This window comes from Phalacrocorax carbo, chromosome Z (assembly GCF_963921805.1).
Source record: "Phalacrocorax carbo chromosome Z, bPhaCar2.1, whole genome shotgun sequence".
Classification (NCBI taxonomy): domain Eukaryota; kingdom Metazoa; phylum Chordata; class Aves; order Suliformes; family Phalacrocoracidae; genus Phalacrocorax; species Phalacrocorax carbo.
In genome coordinates this window covers 48337608-48361153 of record NC_087548.1, presented here as the reverse complement: position 1 = coordinate 48361153, position 23546 = coordinate 48337608, and the positions used below count along the sequence as shown (strand labels likewise).

General features: G+C 44.0%; 2 protein-coding genes across 7 annotated transcripts in view; one reads left to right on the top strand and one right to left on the bottom strand.

Annotated features, from left to right (window-relative positions):
* SHC3 (SHC adaptor protein 3) overlaps positions 1 to 9462 on the top strand; it is a 63941-nt gene extending 54479 nt beyond the window's left edge. Inside the window, exon 12 of the mRNA XM_009505297.2 lies at positions 3413 to 9462. Within this exon, the coding sequence (XP_009503592.1) occupies positions 3413 to 3541 (129 nt within the window). The 3' untranslated portion in view covers positions 3542 to 9462. The remainder of the gene's footprint in view (positions 1 to 3412) is intronic.
* Positions 9463 to 10891: 1429 nt separating this feature from the next.
* S1PR3 (sphingosine-1-phosphate receptor 3) lies at positions 10892 to 22052 on the bottom strand. 6 transcript variants are annotated; one of them, XM_064439211.1, is made up of 2 exons: positions 21920 to 22052; positions 10892 to 15448 (listed from the first exon to the last, which is right to left on the bottom strand). In XM_064439211.1, the coding sequence occupies exon 2, from the start codon at positions 15268 to 15270 to the stop codon at positions 14125 to 14127; it is 1146 nt and encodes a 381-aa protein (XP_064295281.1). In that variant the 5' UTR covers positions 15271 to 15448; positions 21920 to 22052; the 3' UTR covers positions 10892 to 14124. The 6 variants fall into 6 exon arrangements, with proteins under 6 accessions (XP_064295281.1, XP_064295278.1, XP_064295277.1 ...); XM_064439208.1 differs by lacking the exon at positions 21920 to 22052 and adding an exon at positions 21363 to 21473; XM_064439207.1 differs by lacking the exon at positions 21920 to 22052 and adding an exon at positions 21235 to 21343.
* Positions 22053 to 23546: the final 1494 nt, after the last annotated feature.

The window sequence follows — 23546 nt, the reverse complement described above, 5'->3', positions numbered from 1 at the left end:
TGCATGATTTCTGCACATTGCAGGGAGCCGTAGGGACCCAATTCCCCTGCAAAGTCACGCTTTGGCCACTGCAGTACAGTCTTAGTCACAAATGCAGCTAAGCCACTTCTTTATCCTTCCTGCTGAGAAGCTGCTGGTGGCTGTGCAAGTTCGGTCAGCCTGTGTGCTAGCAATTTCTATGTGACATCTCTGCCAGCAGGGTACGGACCAGGCCCTCTGTGTTTTCCTGCATGTAAACCCACGAGAAAACTGGGCTAAACCTACTCCACCTCTTTGCTGCACAGGGTCTCTCTTAGCCGACAAAGGGACCCTCCCAGCAGCCGGATGGAGAGGGCAAGGAAGCTCCAGTTTTCTGCAGCTGTCTTGCCCTGCACCTGGGGATGCTTAGTCTCGTCTGAGAGAATGAAAACTTTGCCACGCACTTTGTTCTTGGCTCCCGGTAGCTGAGAGCGGCCAACTGCCCTTCCTCTGTAAAGGGAAACTGTAGCTGACAACCCCCAAAGTAAATGAGAAACCCCTACCAAGGAGCTGGTTGGCCTGTTGGGCATCTGTTTCAGCTGAGAAACCTGCAGCGGGCCAGCCGAAGCGTGCCGGTCCTGCAGGGTCCGTTACGCTGCGATGAGGAATGGCCGTGGTACTTGTTGTAATGACATTGGCCACATGAGGGCACTCAAAGAATGGTTTTGCACTCTCCAGGCGCCAACTCCCTAGTCCTGGGCTTGACCAGGACACCAGCCTGGGGAGCTGGCCCTACGCCTCTTGGCGGGCGGCTTCCTTCGCTATACTTTTGACAGCAGTTTTGGAGACCCTGCAGCGGGGGCCTCCTAATTCTCCCTTCAACATAAACCTACAAATAGCTGCTACGGGCTACTGCAAGGAAAATACTGTTGCGTGGTGTGGCAAGTGCAGGCATGCTCTGTCCTACCTGGAGCTCTGCCGCTCCGATGAATGGCATGGAGTACTCAGGCTCTGTGATGTCTCCCAGGTCATTTTCCTTCTGTAGACAAGGGACAGAGGCCCTCGATTTCTGCACTTCCTCTAAGAGTAGCCGTAATTTGCTGACCTCTGTGCAAAAGGAACTCTGCTTATTCTCTGCACCTCTCCCCTCCCTCAGCCTACCTGTGGTGTGCTGTCACGGCCCAAATGACTCTGAAGCTCCTCGCTCACGAGGCACCACTTGACAACAACAGCTTTTCTGTGGCTGTATTTACATTAGCTGTGCTGTCTATATGATTTGTGGGATCCTGACACAGTTCCTGAGCAGCCCTATTTGCGACTTGTCAGAGCAGAGAATTGTCAATAAAATGCCAGTGTGTGGCCGGCCACAGCAGCACGCCGGTGGCTTGCCTTTCTTCCGCGTGACCTTGGCATGATTATTTGTAAAAACCGATTCACACAAAGGCTGCCTGAAAATTAATTTCACACAAAAATTACCCAGTGACACACTACAGCTCTTAAGGGTGTGTTTTCAGAGCAGAGTTAACTGTTCTGGTCCCCACTATACAAAAAAGATGTGGACAGGCTGGAAGGGGTCCAGAGAAGGGCCACCAAGAAGATCAATGGACTGGAAGCCTGTCATACGGGGATAGGCTGGGAGAGCTGGGTTTGTTCAGCCTTGAGAAAAGGAGGCTCAGAGGGGGTCTCATCACCATGTACCAGTACTTAAGGGGTAGCTGCAAAGAAGACGGAGACTTCCTTTTTACACAGAGTCACATGGAGAGGACGAGGGGGAATGGACACAAGTTGCTCTTGGGGAGATTCCGACTGGACACCAGAGGGAAATTTTTCACAGTGAGGATGGTCAACCATTAGAATAATCTCCCCAGGGAAGTGGTTGACTCAGCCTTCAAGATTTGGCTGGACAGGGTGCTGGGCCATCTTACCTAGACTGTGCTCCTCCTAGAAAGGTTGGACTAGATGATCCCTGAGGTCCCTCCCAACCTGAGATTCTCTGATTCTGCTCTCATCCAGCTGACAAAAAAAAAAATCTCTAGTTCAGGTAAAGTATGCTTAAAATGGAGGACTGCAAGATTTTTTGCTGGATGTAGAATTAGGGCTTGAACTCTGATGATGGCAGAGCACACCACTTATGGTGAGAAGAACTCCCAGCTGAGTTGAATGGACTGAAAAATGTGTTAATCTGAATATAGATAAGTAAATTACTCCTGTTTTAAAGATATAATTTAATTTTGAAAATATAGCTTTGAATAAATACAGAAAGTGATGTTTCAAAGCAATATGTTTCAGAAATTGGGAGAACCTGTTGGTTTTCTTCAGTGGCAGAGCTACAGGCGGATGAAACAGACAGCATCATTTGCCATCAAAGTTGTTTGTTTCTTTTTTCACACTGTGACATCCTCTGCTAAGTTTCTAGCAGTTTTGCCAGAACTGTGTGCCCACCACAGCATAAGTTGGCTTTGGAAAGTTTTAAAAAAAGTTGTTCCCTCTTTCTGTGAAGGAAAGTTCACAGAAAATAGATGACATGCCTCACTTTGGAGCAGTGTTCACTGGCTTTTCCCGGAGGCAGTGCAGAGCCATCCCAATACAAATTTTTACTGCAGCATGACATTCGCATGAGCAGACCTCTGCTCTGCCTATGGAAGCTGTATGCTTAACTCATTTTAAACATCAGAAGGAAATTTTTTTGTGAAGCTGTGGTTAAATAATTAAAAATTGTTTCATAATATAGATTAGTTTTTGGCCTGTCTTGATTTTTTACTTTTTTACCTTGCAATATCAGTTTCCTCTTATGACAGTTTAGCTTCACAACCAGCCTTAGCAGGATGCTGGTGCAGAGGGCTGGTAAATGGGCTAGAAAAATCACATTCCCTGCCCAGAAGTGTTTCCATTTCAAAGGCACAGGTGTGTACCATGCAGCATGAGACAAACCTGAGTCAAGTGCACATGGTGGCTGCATTGCTTTCGGGAAAGGGAATTTTGAAGCAACTGAAGAAGTAGTTCATTGTTAAGGGAAGCACAAAGATGCTGAGGCACATGGAGAAGAGTTGGTTTCTGGCATCTCTGGATTGAAAGCCCTTCCTAACAGAAAAGATGAAAGCACTTAAAAAAAAAAAGCAGCAGGTTTCTTGAAGAAGAAACTTTGATCTAAAAATCTGATTTACAGTGAAACAAAACGTACATGAAGATTTCAAGCTGACCTATTCAGAAAGAGTAATGGTAGTAGACTGGCCCATAGTTAGCATGCAAAATATCTGTTTGGAGAAAATAGATGGAGTAAGAGACAAAACAGAAGCAAAACTCCAGAAATACCAGATTTCCACTGATTTTGACGGGAGAGGGATCAGTCTCTAAAACTTAATTATTTCATTTTATTCTTATAGAATATTAGTGCAAAGCTAAGGAAAAAAGTATTTTGCTCTTTAATCTATCTTCTTGCATCCTTTTTCTGAAGGTTCGTACAAAAGATCGTGTCTTTGACAGCATAAGTCATCTCATCAATCATCATCTCGAGAATAATTTGCCAATAGTTTCTTCTGGGAGTGAACTCTGCCTGCAGCAGCCTGCTGAGAGGAAACACTGACTCCAGATAACTGGTTTAGTTTTTGTAATTTGCAAGCTATAACTGGTGGAAATTGCAGATCTGAGAAAATGTGTACATAAAAAAAAAAAAGCATATTCACATAAATTTCACTAGTATGTTTTCTTTAGGTTTAAGAAGCCCCATTTCACACAGTACACTTGAAAATTCTCAACGCTTTATGTAGAATGAAGACACAGCAGAAGGCTTTCTTAAAAAGTAATTTCAATAAGATTGTTCAGATTCTCTAATGTGAATATTGATAGTGTATATATACACATTATATATATAAATACAGTATATATTTATATTTTTCAACTCAGTCTGTTGACAGTATAGAATCATCTTCTGTGCCATGTGTTTTTACCAGAAGAAAAATGCCAATTGTGATTGTTCAGATAAAAACAGAATTCAGCAGTCTCAATTCCTTGAGAAAATGAATATTGGGAATCTTATTTCTGATTTTACCTAAGAAGCACAACTATGGGGATTACAGGTGGATTATGCTGGTTAACCATGGAAGGAGTCAGAATTCAGCAGCTAGTATTCCAACTCGGAAATTTAGCATACAGTGATTTTTAAAAGCTTTATTTGATGTCACTGATATCAAAAGCATTTTATCTTTCTGATGTCAAGTTTGAATTCTTATATGATGCTACTCAAAACATTTGTATCTTGCTTTAACAATGATTTGGTGTGATCTTTCTGTGTATGAGGTGTGCACATTTGATTTTTCTAACAATAACACAATAATATTCTGTAACTTTAATTTATTAATTTGAGTGCTAAGGTAGTTCTCTGCTTATGGTGAAGCTCTAGGTGTCCTTGACTACCAGTCTCCAATGAGATGTTACATACCTATTAGGCAAGTTCAAATAACTTGTTTTTAATATGTTTCATGCAAGATGTACATGGTTGGTCAAAGACACATTTGAAAAATCTTTTCTTCTTATAAACAGTGAAAACTATCATAACTCTGTGGTCAGTTTTGCAAATGACATAATTTGCATTTACCTACCAAAGCATAACTTGACTCTGGCCTTCAACAAGTGACAGGTATTGCAAATATACTGCTTTTCTCTCAATATCAAGTTGAAAAATAGACTAAAGATGCAGTTCTGGCAGAAATGTCCTTGGCTTTTCATACTGGGAAATGTTGTAAGGAAAGTTTGTACTATTAAAATGCATGCACTACATGAAGTTAGTTTCCTATTTTATGAGGCTTATCAAGAGCCAAATTCAATAGACACAGTTCCTGTAAAGGCAAGGTTTGTGCCACAGTCAGGATTTAGCCTTCAGCATTCCAAGGTCTTCTGAGGCACCAATCTTTCAAATCAAACCTTCAGACTTGATTCATAACGGCCAAGAATCAGCAGGATAAGTCTAAGTTAAGCACCTGCCTACTCTGAAGTAGTCAATACTTAAATCTACTTAAAATTAGATTCGGTTCTAAGAATTTACTGAGTTTAGAAATTTGTCAAATTACAACCAAACTGACTGAAGGGATTCACTTACAATCCATTCAGATTGGATATTATATTAACATTCTGAAATAACTTTCTTATACCTTCTGCTTGGAAATATGTTTAAGTTGCAGCTTGGGAAGTTTGGTATTGGTTGGTCTCAAGAATGAAAGTGATTGAGGCACCTAAGACTAATCATGTGATTCATGCAATAAAAATACACTTGATTCTGTAATCAAGACATTCAGAAGCCAAACTAAGACATTAGTGAACCAAATGCTTCTGCTTAATTTTATTTCAGAGAGTTATTAGTTGATATTTCTAGGTCTGGGTGGGACGTGAGAGCAAAGAAAAGGAATTAAATGCTTCATTGCAGCCCAAATTAATATGTTATTGAGGTTGGTGGAGTTCTTAAGGGGTTGTCCTTTTACCAGGTTGGAAATTGCAGGGGAAGGTGAGGAGAATCTTATATCTCGAAGCAGTATCCATCAAAATTATTGTATGTAAGAGCATCCATGTCTCACCATATTCCAGTTTGGTGGGCCTCAGCTGCCACCTTTTTGTCATATATAACACTTGCCGTTCCATGCTCCCACCTTCCTACAGCCATGTCCTGAAAAGTTTTTAGTGTGATATCACTAAAAGAAGGCTTCTTTTGTACTTCAAATGTTGTATTTCACTTCAGTAAGAGCCAGGTGCCTAACTCCCTTAGGTGCCTTCAAAAATCCCACCTGCTGCTTATGTCTGTTTTGGATTCCTAAATATCCTGTCAGTGTATGCCTGGAAAAATGTGACAAGATATGGGAGTATGAATGAAGTCACTAAACATACACTAAAATAAGAATCTAAAATTTTTTCACCATTGTCCTAGCTGTAGCTTTAAGAACTTAGCATCCACTTAGCTGCATGTTTTGAAAATTGAAGGGTGGCAAGGAGACACAAAATGAAACAACTTGACAGAAATATTAAATTCCCCAGACTGCACGTCACAAACTCTGCATCCAGGAAAATGTGGCTATTTTAAGCTGCCTTGTCAGCACCGCCATTTTGCCCAGCTCAACATGCCCATTGATGATGCAAAGGTTACACATAGCTTGATAATAGATGCTCTTTGGTCCTAGGCAGTGTTAGTGCCTTTGGGCTGCAACATGCCCTGCTGCCACAATGGGCCAGGAGATCCTGTCTGGCCAGGTGTGATGATCCAGAGGATTTTCTAAGTCACTGGGAACAAAATGATCTCAAAGGTGTCCAGAAGGAAGGGCGGGGGGGGGCAATCAATGCTCCTTTTGTGGATTCTGCCACTGCCTTTTGTCACCGTCACTCTGGTAGGTTTGGCTTTCCCCTGTATGAAAATGGTATAAAAACTATATAGCCATTTGAACAGCAGTTCCAAACCTGTTGTTAGAGTCAAAGACCATTTCACACTGAGCCCAACAAGAGTGAATTGAACCTGCTAGCGAGGCAGGGCTTGTTTCTGTGAGGAGCCACCGCTGCCATCAATTTAAGACATGTAGAAATTATGAGATGGGCTCAAATGCTGTGTGATTGGCTGAAAACCAGACAGCTGACAGCATAATAATTTGAGCCTTTTAATGGTTGCTTTTGATTTTGAGTCCACTCACCTTTAGTTTTATTCTCATTTATGCTATCTCAAGTGCTCAACGCTTTATGGTGATAATTCAGTACCATGACTTCAAGAACTTGGATTTTACTGAAAGAACAAATTTACTAGACTCAATCGAAATCACTGAGATAAGACAATATTATGGTATCCTTTGATATTTTCCAAGGGGGTAGCTGAGAAGTCAGAACTGAAACTCTAAATGTCCTGCAAGACTGTCTGTGTTGATTTTGGGTCCTACCTCATTACCAGTTTTGATTCTGGTTGTGTTGCAACTGTGTGGACTACGGGCAATGAAAATGCATATGATTTCTTTAAAAAAAGACCTTTAAAAAGTGAGCCAAATGCTTCTAATTAATTTTATTGTATATCTAGAGTAATTATTGGGATAATAAAATTTTCCAGTGAGGCTGGCAGTGATAGATTGGACATCGAGGTACCGTCATATTCCCAAACTTTTAGTTATTTCAGATGCTTCGGAAGCAATGGAACCTCAAAGATAGAAAATGTGATTTGAAATCTGAATTGCCTTCTGACTTCAGTGGGAGTTTGCTCACTGTGAGGACTCCTAGGTTCCCTTCCCTAATTCAAGAAGAGGATGTTCAAATTGGCCATGCCGGGATGGGGACCATAGGAGGAGATGCAATTTCCATGGCTTACTGCCTGCCTCCCTACCCAGGGCTTTGCACACATGGTGAGGAGAGAAGGTTATACAGTAGCTTCCCTCCAATTCTCATCTTACAGGGTTCGCAATGGGAGAGAACGCCAGTTCTGCCAGAATCCTCTCTGCCACACATGTTCAACACAAGCTTGAACAACGGACATAGTTCTGGGACCAGGATTTGGGTGCTAGATGTGCACTGTCATGGGAGGAGAACCTGCCAGCACTAGATTTTCTATATCTGGGTTCATTCTTTTTCTCCTCTGTGGAAAAATATGCTCACATTTCATATCATCATGGTCCCCAGGCATCATGCTGTGCAGTAAGATGAGGAGAATTTATAACATTTATACCACAGTGTGATTGCTGTCGGCACATCAAGTGCCAGATGCCAGCTACAATAGAACTGATGCATATTTAGATATTTGTAAGTAGCAAATCCTCCATTTGAAAAGTAGCAGAGTTTTGCAGCCTCCGGGAAATTTATAGCTCTAAAGGAGAAATTTGGAACTCGTGAATGTTCTGACAACAGATTAAAAATCCTGCTTTCAAGCCTTTGTTCTTAGCATCCAATGTCTAGCTGAAGTAAGTGGCAGAACCAAGAATTTATATTAAGTAAACCATATTTGGACAAACAGAGTCTAAGCTGAAGTAACAGACACACTTCCCTTTTTATCCTCCAGACATTTTCAAAATATGCCTGCATAAAATCCAAATCCAGATTTACCTTAGTGTACTGTCAAAAATACGTTGATTTGCGTGGCCTTTTTGGCCAAAACTAGGGTTGCACTCTCCAGAAACCAATGCTTGCTCAAAGCTGTCAGGATATGGGCAAATTCCTAGTAAAAGTTGTGTGCCCAGATGTACTTACTCTACTCACTCGCACACAGCGTCCATGGGCCTTGCTCACATCTGCATTGGATGCAGCTGGAAGGAGGGTAGGCCTGTGGACATAAAATTTGCCTGCAGTTAAACAAAGGCTTGGATAGGGAGTGAAAAGCTGACTCAGGAGAGAAAACTCCAGGGATAAGACATGTGAAGCCTGGAAACACAAGCCAATAGGCATACAAGCCACTAATGAGAGCTGTTGCCAAACTATAATCATGCTAATTGGTCAGTAGGGTTAAAGCAGAACCTCTGGGGAGGGAAACTGCACAATATTCAGGCAATGCCTACGTCTCATCTCTTTTTGAGACATTTATGTTCGTAAGCCCTGATCTGTTCCTCTGCATCCTCCAACATAAGCATCTTGTATGGCTTCCATTGAGAAAAAGCAGGGCTTTTGTGTTTTTTTGTCTCAGTAAAGGGGGATAAGGTTTCACAGCTACACATTTCTAGGGAAAGCACCATATAGGGGAAAAACTAAAGAAAAGGTGTTTGACAACAGAACGGGCTGTAGAAATGAAAGGAAGAAAGAAGCTAAAGCTGTGTGACTCGTTCTGCTACCCCACTTTGTGGGAGGCAGCACTGATGACTCAGAAAAGGAAGGTAGCCTCAGATTTAGAGATTAAGATGCAGATATACATGTTATGTAGCTATCATGAAGGTCAAACAACATACAGGTCAAATAACAGCTTTTTCCAGCAGTCCTCCTTTTTCTTCCATGGGGCAAAAACCACCAAACACACCCAGAAAAATATTCACTCAAAATAAGGGAAATTTTTTATTAAATGAAGAATGTAAAGATTATAATTGGTATATATTTGTGTCCTTTGTGGCTGGATTGGTGTGATAACTGCTTCTCAGTAAAGTCCTGCAGAATTAAACCGCAAAAGAAGCCAAGTTTCTTCTTTTTAGGTAGACGTTTTTCTTTGCATTGTGTGGGCAGCAACAATGAAACAAAAAAGTTACTATTTTGCTGTAAAAGGGAGTTTGACTGTACATTTGTTATTAATATTTATTACTTTTGGAAACATTTTTAACTGAGAATTGCAGGAAAAATGATGTATGTGGAAATATTGTGATCATTTATATTCCCAACGACTTTTGTGAATCTCAAGTTTTTGCCTGTCTGCTGATTGTGGTATTCTGGTTAACAGAGGCAAATTATGTCTCTGAGGAAGTCCTTGAGCAATGGAATTTGGAATATAAGTGTCATGCAACTGTTTTCTGATTATTCAGTTTGTATATGATTACCAAAGTAATAAAATAATGAGCACTACTATCAAATCGAAATGCATGTGAAGTGGGCTTGAGTCTGTTCTTCTATGCCCAGGTTCCCTAATGGCCTAGTTTGGGTTTCGGGGTTTTTTTTATTTATTTATCTGAAGCGATACCTGTTTTGTAGCATAATAAATTGAATATTAATAAGTCAATGAACTACTCATCTCAGTAGAAAGAGAGACGAAAAATGTCTGAGGACCAAACTGCACATGAGGAGTTCAACCTCAGTCACACTGACTTTACACCAGAGGGGCTCCACTTATTTTGACAGAGGCAACACTGATTTCCACTGGTTCATTTTCGACAAATACCTTTTTCACGATGCAAGTAATTGCTCATACAGGCCCTCTTTCTGGGCCAGATGATGTCTTCTTCTGCAAAGGAAGCTTTCCTGCTTGGCACACTGAATAGGTGAGGGTAGCCAAGGGTAGCTAAATCCATGGCCTTTCTGCGGAGCGTGACTGCAAGGACAAGGTCCATGCAAGAGCAGCTCTTTAGTGTACCACGGAGAGGAGAAAGGCTCCATGTCAGAGAGATGCTTAACTGGGCTGATGTTCCCCAAATCCTTGTCTTCCACTGCCTGAGTGCCTCCTTGCAAAGGCCCTTCCCTCTTATCCACTTGGACAAAAGCTGAGCCCAGAGATACCCTGGGAAGTTACATTGTTCTTGGGGAGAAGAAATGCAGCTCTGAAGGCAGCTTGGGCACCGGCATGCCTCTGCACGCCTCTGCACTGTGCCTCCAGCCCGCTGAAGGCAGCATGGGCACCAGCATGCCTTTGCGTGCCTCTGCACAGTGCCTCCAGACCACTTCAGGTGCCAGGAGCCCTCAATGGTGGCCAAGCAGAAACCCCTGATCAATGCTGTTGTGCCTGCCCCTATAAGTTTTGCCATGAGAAGGGGGTGTCCCCAGGCCTGGAGCAGCTGTGGGGTCCACAGCTCCCAGCAAAGCTGAAGGGCTGAGCGGTGCCCTTGGTTGTGTTGATGGGCTAAATAGCAGTACCCAGGGCAGATGCCAGCACAGCTCTGCTCAGCAGGGGTGGACTGGCTGCTCTCACTATCCCAGCTTTTTGGCACTTGCCACTCTATGCACAGGTGTGTTTTCCATTTCCTCAGTAGACCAGTTGGAAATGACAAACCTTGTAGGCAGCTCAACACCTTAACTACAATTGCTCATTGCAAAATGTGCCTTTCCAAGGCTCTAATGCTGCTGGAGCAGACTGCCCTCTGAGCAGGGATGCCAAGGGACTGAATCTGCTCCCAGGAAAGCAGGGGCAAAGCCTTCCTCTGACTCCGGGGGCGGCAAAGGCAGAGCCGACCGCCTTTGGCTGCACAGAGTTCCCACAGGTACTGCTTTCAGGCACAGCACCCAGAACTTAAATGCTTGTCTTCCATAGAAAGCCAAAACCTTTTCTACAACTCTGAAAAATGACTGCTACACAACAAACTTTGGTTCAAAGGTTTGAGATTTAATTAAAAGTTTTCAAAATGTTTGTGGTACCTAATGAGTTGAAAATATTCTGTAAAACTGTTGGCAATAAAAGATTCTTGGAAAGCATCTTGTGAAAGATTTTTTTTTCTCCTTAGGTAGTTTGATTTGCATTTCTTTTGTAGTCCAGAACCAAAATAAATATTACAATTCCTGAAATAATATGAAGGAAATGTTACTCTCCTTTGTAACTTTTGCTCCATATAAAACCAGTTGGGAAAGGGAGACTTGATTCAGTTTCTTGTATGCTTTAATCAGCCTAGATGACAAAAAGTTTGGATTCTGTGATGCATTTTAAGGAATTTTCTAATATTTTAGGGTGAAAAAAGCTATTCTCCATCTTTTCCAGCTTCAGGGATAGGACATCTTCCTGGTTGTTTACAGTCCACTGCTGTTAACCCCTTAACCTCTTCTACGTTAAAATTTTGCTCTGGAATCTTCCAGAATCTGTGCTTTACCAGTGGGATGTACCCACTGGTAACTGTATCCACAACAGTTTTTTTCTCTTCAATTATAAGTACTTTGTAAATTATATTATCAGTGTTACATGTGAACCAATGAATCTTACGAGCCTGCTTCAAGTACAGCAGGGTAGTGAACTGACAAAATATCCCCACAGCTCCAAAATAAGAGAAGGAAATCAAAATAGAGTGAAAGGTTTTTGTACTGACACACAATCACATGGTCTCCAACAGAGGAGTTGCTTGCATTATTTGTACCTCCCATCAACTCTGCCAATAGCTAAGGCTAGAATCCAGATATTAAAACTCACTTTTATGTGCATGTTCTTGGACTTTGGCTATTAAAAATACTATTTTTTTTTTTCACCTAAACAATGATAATCATGTAACATTCTTGACATGAGACTTGGTGTGGGGTCAGCCACAATGTTTTCTCAAACCGTTGTGTTACTAAGGCCTTTCTGCTCTACAATAGCAAGGAATGCTGCCACGTGCCACCACCTCATGAACTAACATTTAGAAGTATACAAATAGTTTAGCTGTCAGTTTCCAAAGACACAACTTCAAGGGAGAACTTCCACAATGAAAATACAGCCAAATAGCACTGTAAGATCTAAAAACCTAAGCAAGCCACGGCAATGCAATGTCACCAGTTCTACTTCTCACAAAGCCACAGAGCTGCTGACCCAGCCTGTATTTACAGTTCATGTAGTTATATCATGCTTAGTTTAGCTTAGCTTTTTCTTCTTCTCTAAGTGCACTGCTTCTTAACATTTTTGGTAGAAATTATTTTGTGTTTACTACTCTCTTTCACAGTTTTTTCGTTCAAATACAGGTTTTCTTTGTTCTTATACTACTCTAACAGCATAAAACATTTACAAGCAGACTGTTAACTTGTAAAAGATAATCACAATGCAAACCTCTACATTTTAAAGGCTCTTGCTACACACATTACACAACTTACACACTTGTACATAACTTGGGAAGAGTCTAATGCTGCTGCTTTAAATGATTAAGACCGGAGCAAAACTAAGGATCAGCTCTTTCAGGCTGTGTATTAAAAAAGCCTCGATTACATCTGATTGTGCATAAGGCAAGGTGTGGTTTGACACATTAAACACAAAACTCTGAGAGAGCCAATAAAGTTAGATGCTTATATTCTTACTAAAGGACAATGGGAACTAATCTCAGAATTTCCCATCAACCTCCACTGAAGACTTGAGCCATGAAGTACTACTGACGGAAGTACCACAGGCCACTTCCACGAGGACTTGAAAACAGGTGATTATGAAGTCTTAACTGCTCTAGGTCTCAGGGAATCCCCCTGATGTTGAACGCCATCTGGTACTGAGGCTGATAAGACAGTAATGAACCATAAAGTTGCTTTCATACAGGTTTCTCTGGAACAGCCTCTCAAAAGATTAAGTCTGGGGCTCCAGGAAAGTTGGAAGGTCTTCCAAAATAAACAGGCTTTCATTCCAGATCCAAGACAGGGTCAGGTATAAATGGAGATATGCCCTTCAGCATGATCCTGTTGTACCGCATCTTCCCTCTTGTATCTGCAAAAGTGCCCGAAGACAGTAGGAGTGTAGGGTCCCATTGCCAGAAAATGGGATCTTGTTCCACCGGCTAGACTTCTTCCCAGAGAGAATGTCTAACACAATCCCATGCTGTGGTAGTGCCTGGAGAGAAAAGAAGCAGCTCCACAGGGACCCGTTTGTGGTTCATTGCTTTCTGAAATGATACGTCTCTGTTTCAGAACTGAAGAATCTCAGCTTAGGTAGTGCATTCACAATATACACAGGTTTACATAGTTTGACATACATTTTTAAATACACTGGAAATAGTAAGTAAAAATATAGGCATTGAAACAGTATATACACTTGATACACGTGTATTGTTGGGTCACATTTTAACTACTTTAAATAGGAAACGTATATAGCCTCTCTCCATGGTTATTTACTACTGCTTGTTTAAAATAAGTTGTGAAATGTCACAGTGACAACTGTTATGTTGTCTTTGTCTAAACCTGAAAAGTTTCAATAACAGTGGAAAAACCAAAAACACTTCATTGCTATGACATTTTAAAGTTCCTGTCAGTTAAAAGCTACTACTTCATATATTTTCAAATATCCCCATTGAAACACACCTATCTATTTGTATAATTTGTCACCTTACACTGTATACTGCAATACAATGTTTACCATATTGTAAACTTTTACCAAACAATGACTTTTTAATAAGGAATTGTACAAATATACAGCTATTTATACCACATACATATAAGGCCATTAACATAATAGCAAGATACGTATAGAGAACTATAATCACCAGCATACGTAATGAGCTTTTCTGCCAGGCAGCGACGATTGGGCTCATTTTCTGATTGTCAGCAGTGTTTAGTGAATGCTGAATTTTCTAACAGGTTCTCTTGATGTCTTGCAAGATCAGGCAGTGCCAAATGCAGCCTCATCATGCAGTGCCATCAGGGTGCACAATGTTATTAGATGTGCATGGACTCTGTCCTGGCTGTTGGATAGCATGAAAGGTTTTTTTTCTGAATCAGGTGTGTTACTGAACAAACACCCAAAGAAATGATTGTTGATAAATAAGTCTTCAAAGTTAAATAAGTGGTTAGTGTTTTCCCCGTGACTTAAGTGCACGAATGCTCAAACTACACTTGCAGTTTAAATCTAGAAGCCACAGAAAGGTACTTGTCTCGAGGAGTCCTTTACTTACAGAAGTTTCCATTGTGAAACGAAGATTCATTTTTCTCAACAATACATGAGGGAACATTCATCGGTGGGAAATCTTCCTTTGGCTTCTGGGTATTGCTGCTGCTGGATTTACTTCGACTGTGATCTGGCGTGGGCTGAATAGGCAAAGATCTGGCTACCCTGGATTTCACCAGGCAGCCACAAACAAGGCGAAAGAAAGCCCGACGCATTTCCTTACTGGCAAGAGTGTAGATGATGGGGTTCACTGCAGAGTTGATGACTGCCAGAGCAATAAACCAGTTGGCTTTGTACAAGATAGAGCACTCCTTGACTCTGCAGGCCACGTCGATGAGGAACAGGATGAACAGCGGAGACCAACAGGCAATGAAGACACTAACAACGATCACGACAGTCCTAAGGAGCGCCATGGACCGCTCCGAGTTATTGTGGTTAGTGACATTACGACTGCTGGACTTCACCAGTATGTAGATACGGGCATAAAGGATGACAATGGCAACCAAAATGGCGATGAAGATACTAATGCAGAACACAACATACTTCTTGGAGTACAGAGGCAAAATAGTTGAGCAATCTGGTAAGTTGTTTCTACAGTTCCAGCCAAGGATGGGTAAGGCACCCAAGGAAATCGAAATAAGCCAGCATGTACCAATGAGAAGGAACACTCTGTATTTTTTATTTGCATCATAGGGTCTCATTTTAATCATGGTCAAATGCCGCTCAATAGCTATTGCTAGTAAGCTGAAAGTGGAGGCTCCCAGGGCAACAAACATACTGCCTTCCCTAATGAACCAGATTGTGGAAGACAAGCTCAGAGTTTTCTTCCCAGACATAAGAATGTTTACTTTGTAAACAATCCCAGCTAAAAGATCACACAGAGCTAGATTGCCAATAAAAAAGTACATGCGGTTGTGAAATTTGTTGTTTTTCCATATGGCAATCAATACCATCAAGTTTTCCAGGACTATGAAACTACACAGGATCAGAAATGAAATAGTGGGCCAGTCTATGCTATCAGTTGCCTTTTCCCTTAAAACAAGCTTTCCTGTGTAATTATAATGCAAGACGATCTGCGAGTCCATCTCTTCATTTCCTTGAGGACCGGCAAGAGCATCAGGTGGCTTAGTAACTGCTGCCATCATTTGTTTGCTGATGCTGGACTTTTCTTCTTTAGTATCACGAGAATTTAGTTCCGACAATTTTCCACAAGAGGGAGATCAAGCCACGTTCCTCCAAGCACTCCTCTTGGCAGGCGGTGGGTATCCCCAGCTCCAGCAAGCCTTGCATACCAATTCGGGAGAGTGGCTCACAAACCAGGCTCTGAAAATAAAAACAACAAATGCAACATAAATCTCACTGTCTTCCCACATCACCCACCGCCCATGTGGGTGCTCAAGCTGCAACATACACCCAAGAGCCCAGAGGGATGCTGACTATGATGGGGGACCAAGGTCTAGTATTGCTGCACGCTTATCAAGGTAGCTGTGGATAAGTCGTCAGTCATGCTCTGCACAGCTCTGCTCCAGAAATATGAGGGCAATGTGGAGAACTGCTCATAGGCGTTTCCCCCTACAAAATTTTCATGCTGAAAAGAATGCAGAGGACTGGTGAGAGGATTAGCAAATGGTCCCACAAGCCCCAGTGTGCACAGTAACCAGCTTACTCCTTCTCAAAAAGACCTAAGTGTGCATGGCACTACCAAAACACTACCCAACTACCGTTGCCTGAGCAGCAGCAGGGCAAACTCACTCCTTTCTAAACTTGCCTCTGTTCCCCATGCAGACCTAAGGTAGCAAAGTTGGTGACGGGGGTGAGCAAGTTGGTATCAAGTCTTGATGTCAGCGTGCATGTTGCCTAGCATAACTTCCCACCCTTAATGGTACAAAATTATGCTATTTACAATTAAGGAGATGCTCTGAAACCAGTCATCATAAAACCAATCATAGTTCCCATTCAAATTAGTTGTATTTCTGCTACTCTTTTAAAAATAAACATAGCAAGGCACGCCTTTGTAAGTATCACTTTTCTTTATGGTTCACTTTATTTTCCTTGGCATGTACATACAAGACATACATTTAATGTTGGTTTTTTTTTTTTAATAAAAAACAGTTATACCAACTGTAATTGCCCTTCTCAATTTACTTCTGTTTTTGTTTAAGTTATGACTTAGATTAACTGCAACGTCTTCCCATGGACTTCGATAGGTTGCTTTTTTGCAGCAGATCCTCCTGGCTGTCTTTTTTCAATTGCCATACATAAATATTGGAAGTGATCTGTACAGCTTTGTAAAAATATCAGAAGATGTCAGAAGCACTTACTGTTTTACCAGAAATGTTATAGTTTAGTTGCTGCATACTCCAATGAGAATCAGTGCTCATGCCCCAAATATATATATTGAGGATGAACAGATAGCCAGTATTTCAGCTTGGTAACCAAACCAGGGTGGGGATGAGGAGAGAACTGGTTCCATCTGAATTAAATTTTTAATTTTTTTCTGGGAAAGGTAATAAAATAAAAAGTTGTGCTGGACGGGAGGACACTTTTCATTGGCCCAAAATGAAATAGCTTAGTTTAGGGAACTCGTTAAGAGCTAGAATGCCCGACCTTACCATTTATTTACTCAAGGGTCATGAGCATTTTCCCAAATACATGAAAGGCATTTTCAAAGGGTGGGTATCAAGGGAGGACACTGAGATCTGAACCTCTGCTAGAGACCACCACACCAACAGTTTTCAACCTGCAGCCTGTACATCCAAAGGAATATCTGATTTAGTCTGAGTAATAGAGTAGGCTTACTGTCAACAGGCTTAGGTATAATATAGAAGTGTCTGTACTCCTGTTGGAAAATAGCAGCCTTCCAGTACTTAAAGGGAGTGTAGTGATGGGAATGAGGGGTAACGGTTTTAATCTGAAGGAGAGTAGATTTAGATTAGATGTTACGAAGAATTACTTTACTGTGAGGGTAGTGAGACATTGGAACAGGTTGCCCAGAGAAGTTTTGGGTACCCCCTCCCTGGAAGTGTTCAAGGCTGGGCTGGATGAGGCTTTGAGCAACCTGGTCTAGTGGAAGATGTCCCTGCCCATGGCAGGGGGGTTGGAACTAGATGATCTTTAAGGTCTCTTCCAACCCAAACCATGCTATGATTCTATGATTCTATATATGGGTTTCTTAAGATCACAAAAACATGTCAGCCACTGCTGTTCCAGCACTCTTTTTTAGGCACTTGAAAAATGGGAGATGCATTTTCAAATGACTTCTGGAAGAGGGGAGGAGCAAACCACATCCCAGATGAATGTAAAGGAATTTAAAGGATGACCCACCCTCCCTGTTCCTGGGTTCCCTCCTTCAGAAAAGTAATCTGACAAAAGCCTACAGTGAATTGACTTGAATTCTTCAGTGCATTCAGGAAGTTTTAAAATTTAAAATTTTTTTCTAAGAAAATAATTCACTATTTACCCCATTATTATTATTATTTCCCCATTCTAGTTCTTAGGTCCAAAGTACTTTGGTGAAGATACCCGCTGGGAGAGATATATTATCCAAGAAACACAGTTGTTGCTTGGTGTCCTCAGTCTTTTTTAACCTGAAGATGATGGCAACCATCTCATTCATTTCCCAGGAGCAGAACCGGGCCCTTGAGCTGTTGACCTCTTTTCTGAAGCATAATAACAGTGAAGCTCTTCAACAGAACAACTTCACCTCAGCTAAGGTTCAATCTAATTGTAATTCAGTTACAATCGGCACAATGTTATCACAGAAACTACCACAGTCTTCCATTGTATTGGCTTATAACAAAATGCCACTGTGTCCATCTGAATTGCAAGTGCTCTCCACTATAAAATAAACAATTACATTTGACTAAAAAAGTATTTGTTAATGGTAGCTCAACTAGCAATACTCACCAGACTGGCTGATGGCTGCCTGAGAGAATCATATTCATAACATTTAAGAGCACCATGTACAACAAAATAAATGTTTCTGTAAGTCTTTTCCAAACAGAGTTACCATACTGGTCTATCAAATGACAAATATATCTCTCTCTGTGAAGAAAATTATATGCCAGACTCAGGACTTTATCAGCCACAACTCAGCAGCTGTAAACTGTCATGACTCTACTGAAGGCAATGGTGCTATACCAGTTCCCCTGGCTGAAGGCATGGACGATACACTGAATCAGCAGAAATCATACAGGGTCTTTTCCATTGTTCGTAATTGCTTCTCTTAAAGTTATTACAGCACACTTAGTATCAAAAAAAGTAAATCTTTGCCTTTGACAGGCTAGTGGCAAGGCAATGGAGGCTGTAACACTGTTACTTGCCAGGACTCTCACAGAACAAGTATCACTCACAAGCCACTTGAAAGTTAATATAATGTAATAAATAAAAATTTATTCTCTTCTGGCAGCAACATCTCCTGGTAGAATCTTTCTGCCACACTACTTTTTTGTTTTCCTCCTGCTTTGTAGCCAGTAACTCAGAAAGCACAATCACTTTTTAACAGTTAGAAGAATTAAAGTTGGTGGTATATTATAATACCAAGGCAGCAGCAGCCGGGTCCAGGATATCCGTGTCACTGCGTCCTGACAGCTCTGCAACTCACTCCTCAAAACATCTTTTTCCCAGCGGCATACAGAGGACTAGCCACTAGCTGCAAAGTACAGAACTCAGCTAGAAATATTAAAAAAAAAGGATGTGAAGAGCCTGTCTGTGGCATGTTGTATGTTGAGTATTGCCTTGGTTAGGTACCTCAATACCCCAGGCTCTGGATGGAAATCAGTTTTATTTCCTCTACAGCAAACTGGAGGATCCCTATGGCTGCACCACCATGTACCACTAGAAAGATAAACCTATTGACAGTGCAGGGGCAATCTGGCTATACTTTCTCACAGATGTGGTGGCCAGCACAGCGTTTGCTAAATTACTCAGATATAGGCAGTGGTACAATGTCAAGAACCACAGTCACGTGGAGGACAATTCAGTCACTTCCTTCAGCTATTTGGCTGACCTTTGTCCCCTCTGCTCTAAGGACAGAGGGAGCAGTTGGGGGTCAGCAGCAACACCATCACTTGCCCCTCCTGGGAAATCTCCCTGCCCACCACCATGCTTTGGGGTCTCCACAGCTGTTAGTGTGCTCTCCTGCAGAGGTCAAGGATCCTAGCAGGGTTGAGCACCCTTCCAGATTGGTGCAGGGGCTCTCCACTGTGGCTCACATCTCTACGGTCCACCAGCGTCTATACGGTCCCTGTGCCATGAAAAGGGCAATTGTGGCAGGCCATGACCCCTCAATCTGCCATCTGGCAAGGCACAGCTCCAGTGCCCTCCTCAGCCCCACCGCGCAGTGGTACAGACAGAGACTCAGAGCTGTACCTCCAACCAGCTCTCCAAAGATAATGCCCTGGGTAAGCAGTTGGAGTTAACTTGCAGTTTTCCTCTGGGAACGTACAATTCCCAGTGCCAGAAGGCAACAGGGAGGTGGTGGTAATGGGATGCCAAAGCCCTTCAGCAACCATCCCCAGTACATCTCCACTCTTGGCTCCCAGCAGGCACTGTGGTAGGAGTCCCACAGGGAGCTGAGGGCTTTTACCATCTCATGAGTCACTGGGTACTTTTCAGCTGGAAGAATAAGAAATTTCTCTTTTCAAAACCATGAGCCAAACAGCTCTCAATTTTCATGATATCCTGAAAGCAACAAGTGAGAATAGGAGTTAACATTCTACTACTGACTTTTGCCTACACAAGAACATATGATGCTATGCATTCAGTACACTCACTGTAATTCAGCTGGAATCGTATTTCCCTGCCTTCCAAACATCCATGAACAGATTTGCTCACAAAGACCGGACCCCCATTCACCACCACCACACACTTTTCGGTTCTCCTCTCTCTTCCACACACAGCCATATGCTTTGGCCACCATTCCCAATTTTAAGAAAGCTAAAGGGAAAGTCAAGAATGCATCTCTGAAGCCAAATTTTTCTAAATTTTATTTATTTTTAAAGCCTTTCCAGATGAAAAGTAAACACGTGGAATTCAGCAGGCACACCCTGGCAGTGTTAAACTTAAGAAAAGGCTTTTGAGAACAGCAGCATGTTTCAATACACATTTCCACTCTGAAATTTAAGCTGTGCTAGCTGCGAAAGAAGTTTAGACAACAAACATCTGCTGCAGAACAATGTCTTGGGTAACTCAAATAAACTTTTAAGAGATTTTGGTTTTTTTGAAGTGAATGTGCTGGCAGCTTACAGCCTCAGAAAAGCCTTTAATAAACGGTTATTTTTCTTGGCTTCTGGATTTTAGGCATCCGTTCGTGTTTTGTAATTCCGAGTAGCACACGTGCATATCTCACACAGGAGCTCCCGGCTGCTTTAATTCTTGCACGTTAAAGGCAGGCACACTGACTTCTTCCCCTCGCCGGCTCCCAGCGCTCCCGACGATTCCCCCCGCTCCAAACCCCAGTATTCCGTTCGCAAATTTGCACTACTGCAGTTTTTTTCGGGCGAACAAACATCTATGCCTGAGCCACCCAAGAACATCCCCGACGTGTCCGCGGTGTGACCGTCCCAGACGGGAAACCATTACTGTACTCACAGGACCGGGCTCTACGCGACCCGCCGCCGCTCCCTGCCTGTCGCTACGCCTCTACGTGACATCCTGAAGGAACCGCCTGCACGGTGGCTTCCTCGCCCCGACGACGGCCGGCGGGGCAGGCGGAGCGGGGCCGTCCCCTCCCGGCGCGGCGGGCCGGCGCACCTCGCCCTCCGCCGGCCGAACCGGCGGCCCGGACGGGCGGGCTGCGGGGGGGTGGCAGCGCTGTCCCGGAGGGAGGAGAGGCGAACTGTACCTGCTGCGTCCCCGCCGCCTCCCCACGATGCTCTGCGCCCGCCGCATCCGACCTCGCCGGCTGCGCGGCGCCGCTCGGCCCCCGGGGCTGCGCTGGGCCGGGCCGGGCGGGGCTGGGATGGCCCCGGACCTGCCCCGCCGCCGCCGCCGCCGCTGCCCGCAGCCGCCCCCCACCGGGCACCCCCGCCCCACCGCCTGACCTCCCCTCCAGCCCTTTCTCTGCCCCCACCTCCGCCCCGCGTCCGTCCCCCCGCCCCGGCTCTTGCCTCCGGCACGACGCTCCCACGCCGCCGTCGTCCTCCCCGGTCCGGCTTCGCCTCCCCGCTCCGCCGATCCTTCAATGTCCCCGGCCCGCCCCGCTTCACCCCCCGCCCCTTCGCCCCTCACCACCCACTCGTGCTCCGTGGCCCGGGGGTGGGTACCCCTGCGGGTCTGGCTGCTGCCGTCGGGGCACGGCCGCGGGGGGAAGCGCCAGGAGTTACGGGCAGCCAGGGGTGAAATGTGAGACGGCAGAGCCCGCCGCCGAGTATTTGTAACGTCCATAAAAATGCGGGGGGTGGGGGTGGGGTGGGGGTGGGGAGGAGGGTAGGAGGAGGGGGAGGAAATTCTGGGTAGTCCTTACTCAGCTCGGGCTATTAGGACACTTAAGCGAGGTTCACCTCTCCGGCATCAGCCCCTCTGTTTTACTGCGTCTATCAATGCGATCTTCAGAGAGCTTGAGAGAGGTGACACAGGGTGAAGCATTCAGAAACTCTGAGCAAAAATACGGCTGGTTTGACCTGAGCTGCCAATTACAGCATGTTCTCAGTAAGATACCTCTTGTCAGAGTTATTGACCGGATAATAGCAACTCAAGGATAGCGATAGGCACGCAGATTGCTTCAGTGACAGGAGCAGCCCTTTGGAAAAGAAGTTGAAGCCTGGATCCTACAACCATCTGATTGAAACTTACTTGTAAGATGCCTGTGGGTGCAGCAATGCTTTCTGTCAGAAAGGGATATAATGAGCTGGCAAACAGGAACACTCCAACAGCCTTGCTAAGCTCAGGCAGGCATGTAGGGTTGCCTAGTTGTCTCGCTGCAATCAGTGTTTTTCTTGGGAGCCTCCTGTCTGGAGCTGAGCATCGTCACACTGGGACTCATGCCATGGGCTCGGCTGTTGGGTTGCCTGTGCTGCCACTTGGTAGGGAAGAAAAGTCCTGAAAGAAAGCAGAACTAGGCTTATAGCCAGAAGTTCAAGCTGATGTAGCAGAACAAACAGTGTGTTTCTGTGATTGCTTTTTATCTGCTGAAGATGAGTAATAAAAGTCTTCTGGTTTAAGACCTTGATAGGAAATTAGGACTACACAGGGCAAAATGCTGGTAAAATCCCTGTGAAGCTGATGGACTGAAGGGTTACAGGCCCACTTAGCTATGGTTAGGGCTCTACTGCAACATGTGGTGGTCCTGGCCTTGTCTCCTTGTCCTGCCATCATGTGTGCTGTGTGAAAGCTGCCCTCTTCTGTGGAAGGGAACAGGAGTGGAAAACTTCCATGCCACGTAAAAGCTCATACTGCTTTTTAGCAAAGGGGAGCCTGGGTCTGTAAGTTGGTGCTCTCCCATGGCACGGGAAAGCCTTGTACAACAGTTCCACAGCAAACCACCCCAGGAAGCTCTGTAGCCCTCCTGGCAGCTGCTTGCCACTTGTTGGCAAGGTTCTTGGAGAGCAGACTTCTTTTTAGTAAGCAGCTTCTGGCCTTGCTCTGTGGTCTGCTGTTATTCCTTGTCCTTTTCCCTATATCCTTCTTTTTTCTTTACTACCTTTTAACTACTTGGAGAGGGAAGCAAGAAGAAATAGTCATTCTGATCAGACTATAGTAGATGAGGGGAAAGATAGGGCCATCAGAAAGATTTTTTTGACAATGGTGCCAGGAGGTGGCAAACTGTGCCCTGCTGCCTGTGCTGCGTTTGATTTACCTTCCTCAGCTGGGCTTGCCACCACACCATAGAAGCAGCCTGCAGCAAGGCCCCACTACAGCGCAAAGAAATTGCCCTCCTCTGCAGAGGACCTCACATGGGAAATGATGGTGCAGGTCAGATGTTATTTTTGACTGAGACCTTTGATGGTGGTGTCTGATACAGCGGTGGTGTCTGAAAGCCCTTCTTCTGCTGCAAAGCACCTTGAGCAATGCAGTCCCACCAGTGAGCGTGGGATCCCATGCCCCAGCTCTCCTCACCATCATGGCAAACAGACCTCAGCTATGACTGTGCCAGAGGGGTGTCTGTGCCAGAGAGGTGTCTGTCTGGTTTCTCACAGCTGCCTCAGCCCCTGTGGTTGCAGTGGCTGCTGATGCCACTGGTGGAGGCAGGCGGCAGGACAAAGCAGTGCAAGCTGGAGGAGGCACCCAGGAGCAAAGTGCGGTAGAGAGTTCCTGCACAGAGGCTGCCAAGGATTTGCTTGGGGTGGCATCTCAGGCCAAAGCAGCCATTGGTAATAACCTTTGGGGAGCTCAGCCTGTTCGGCAATAGCTGATAAAATCCATTGCTGAACATTTTGCAACAGCCTGTGAGACACACATACTGTACTCTGTGTTCCACGAA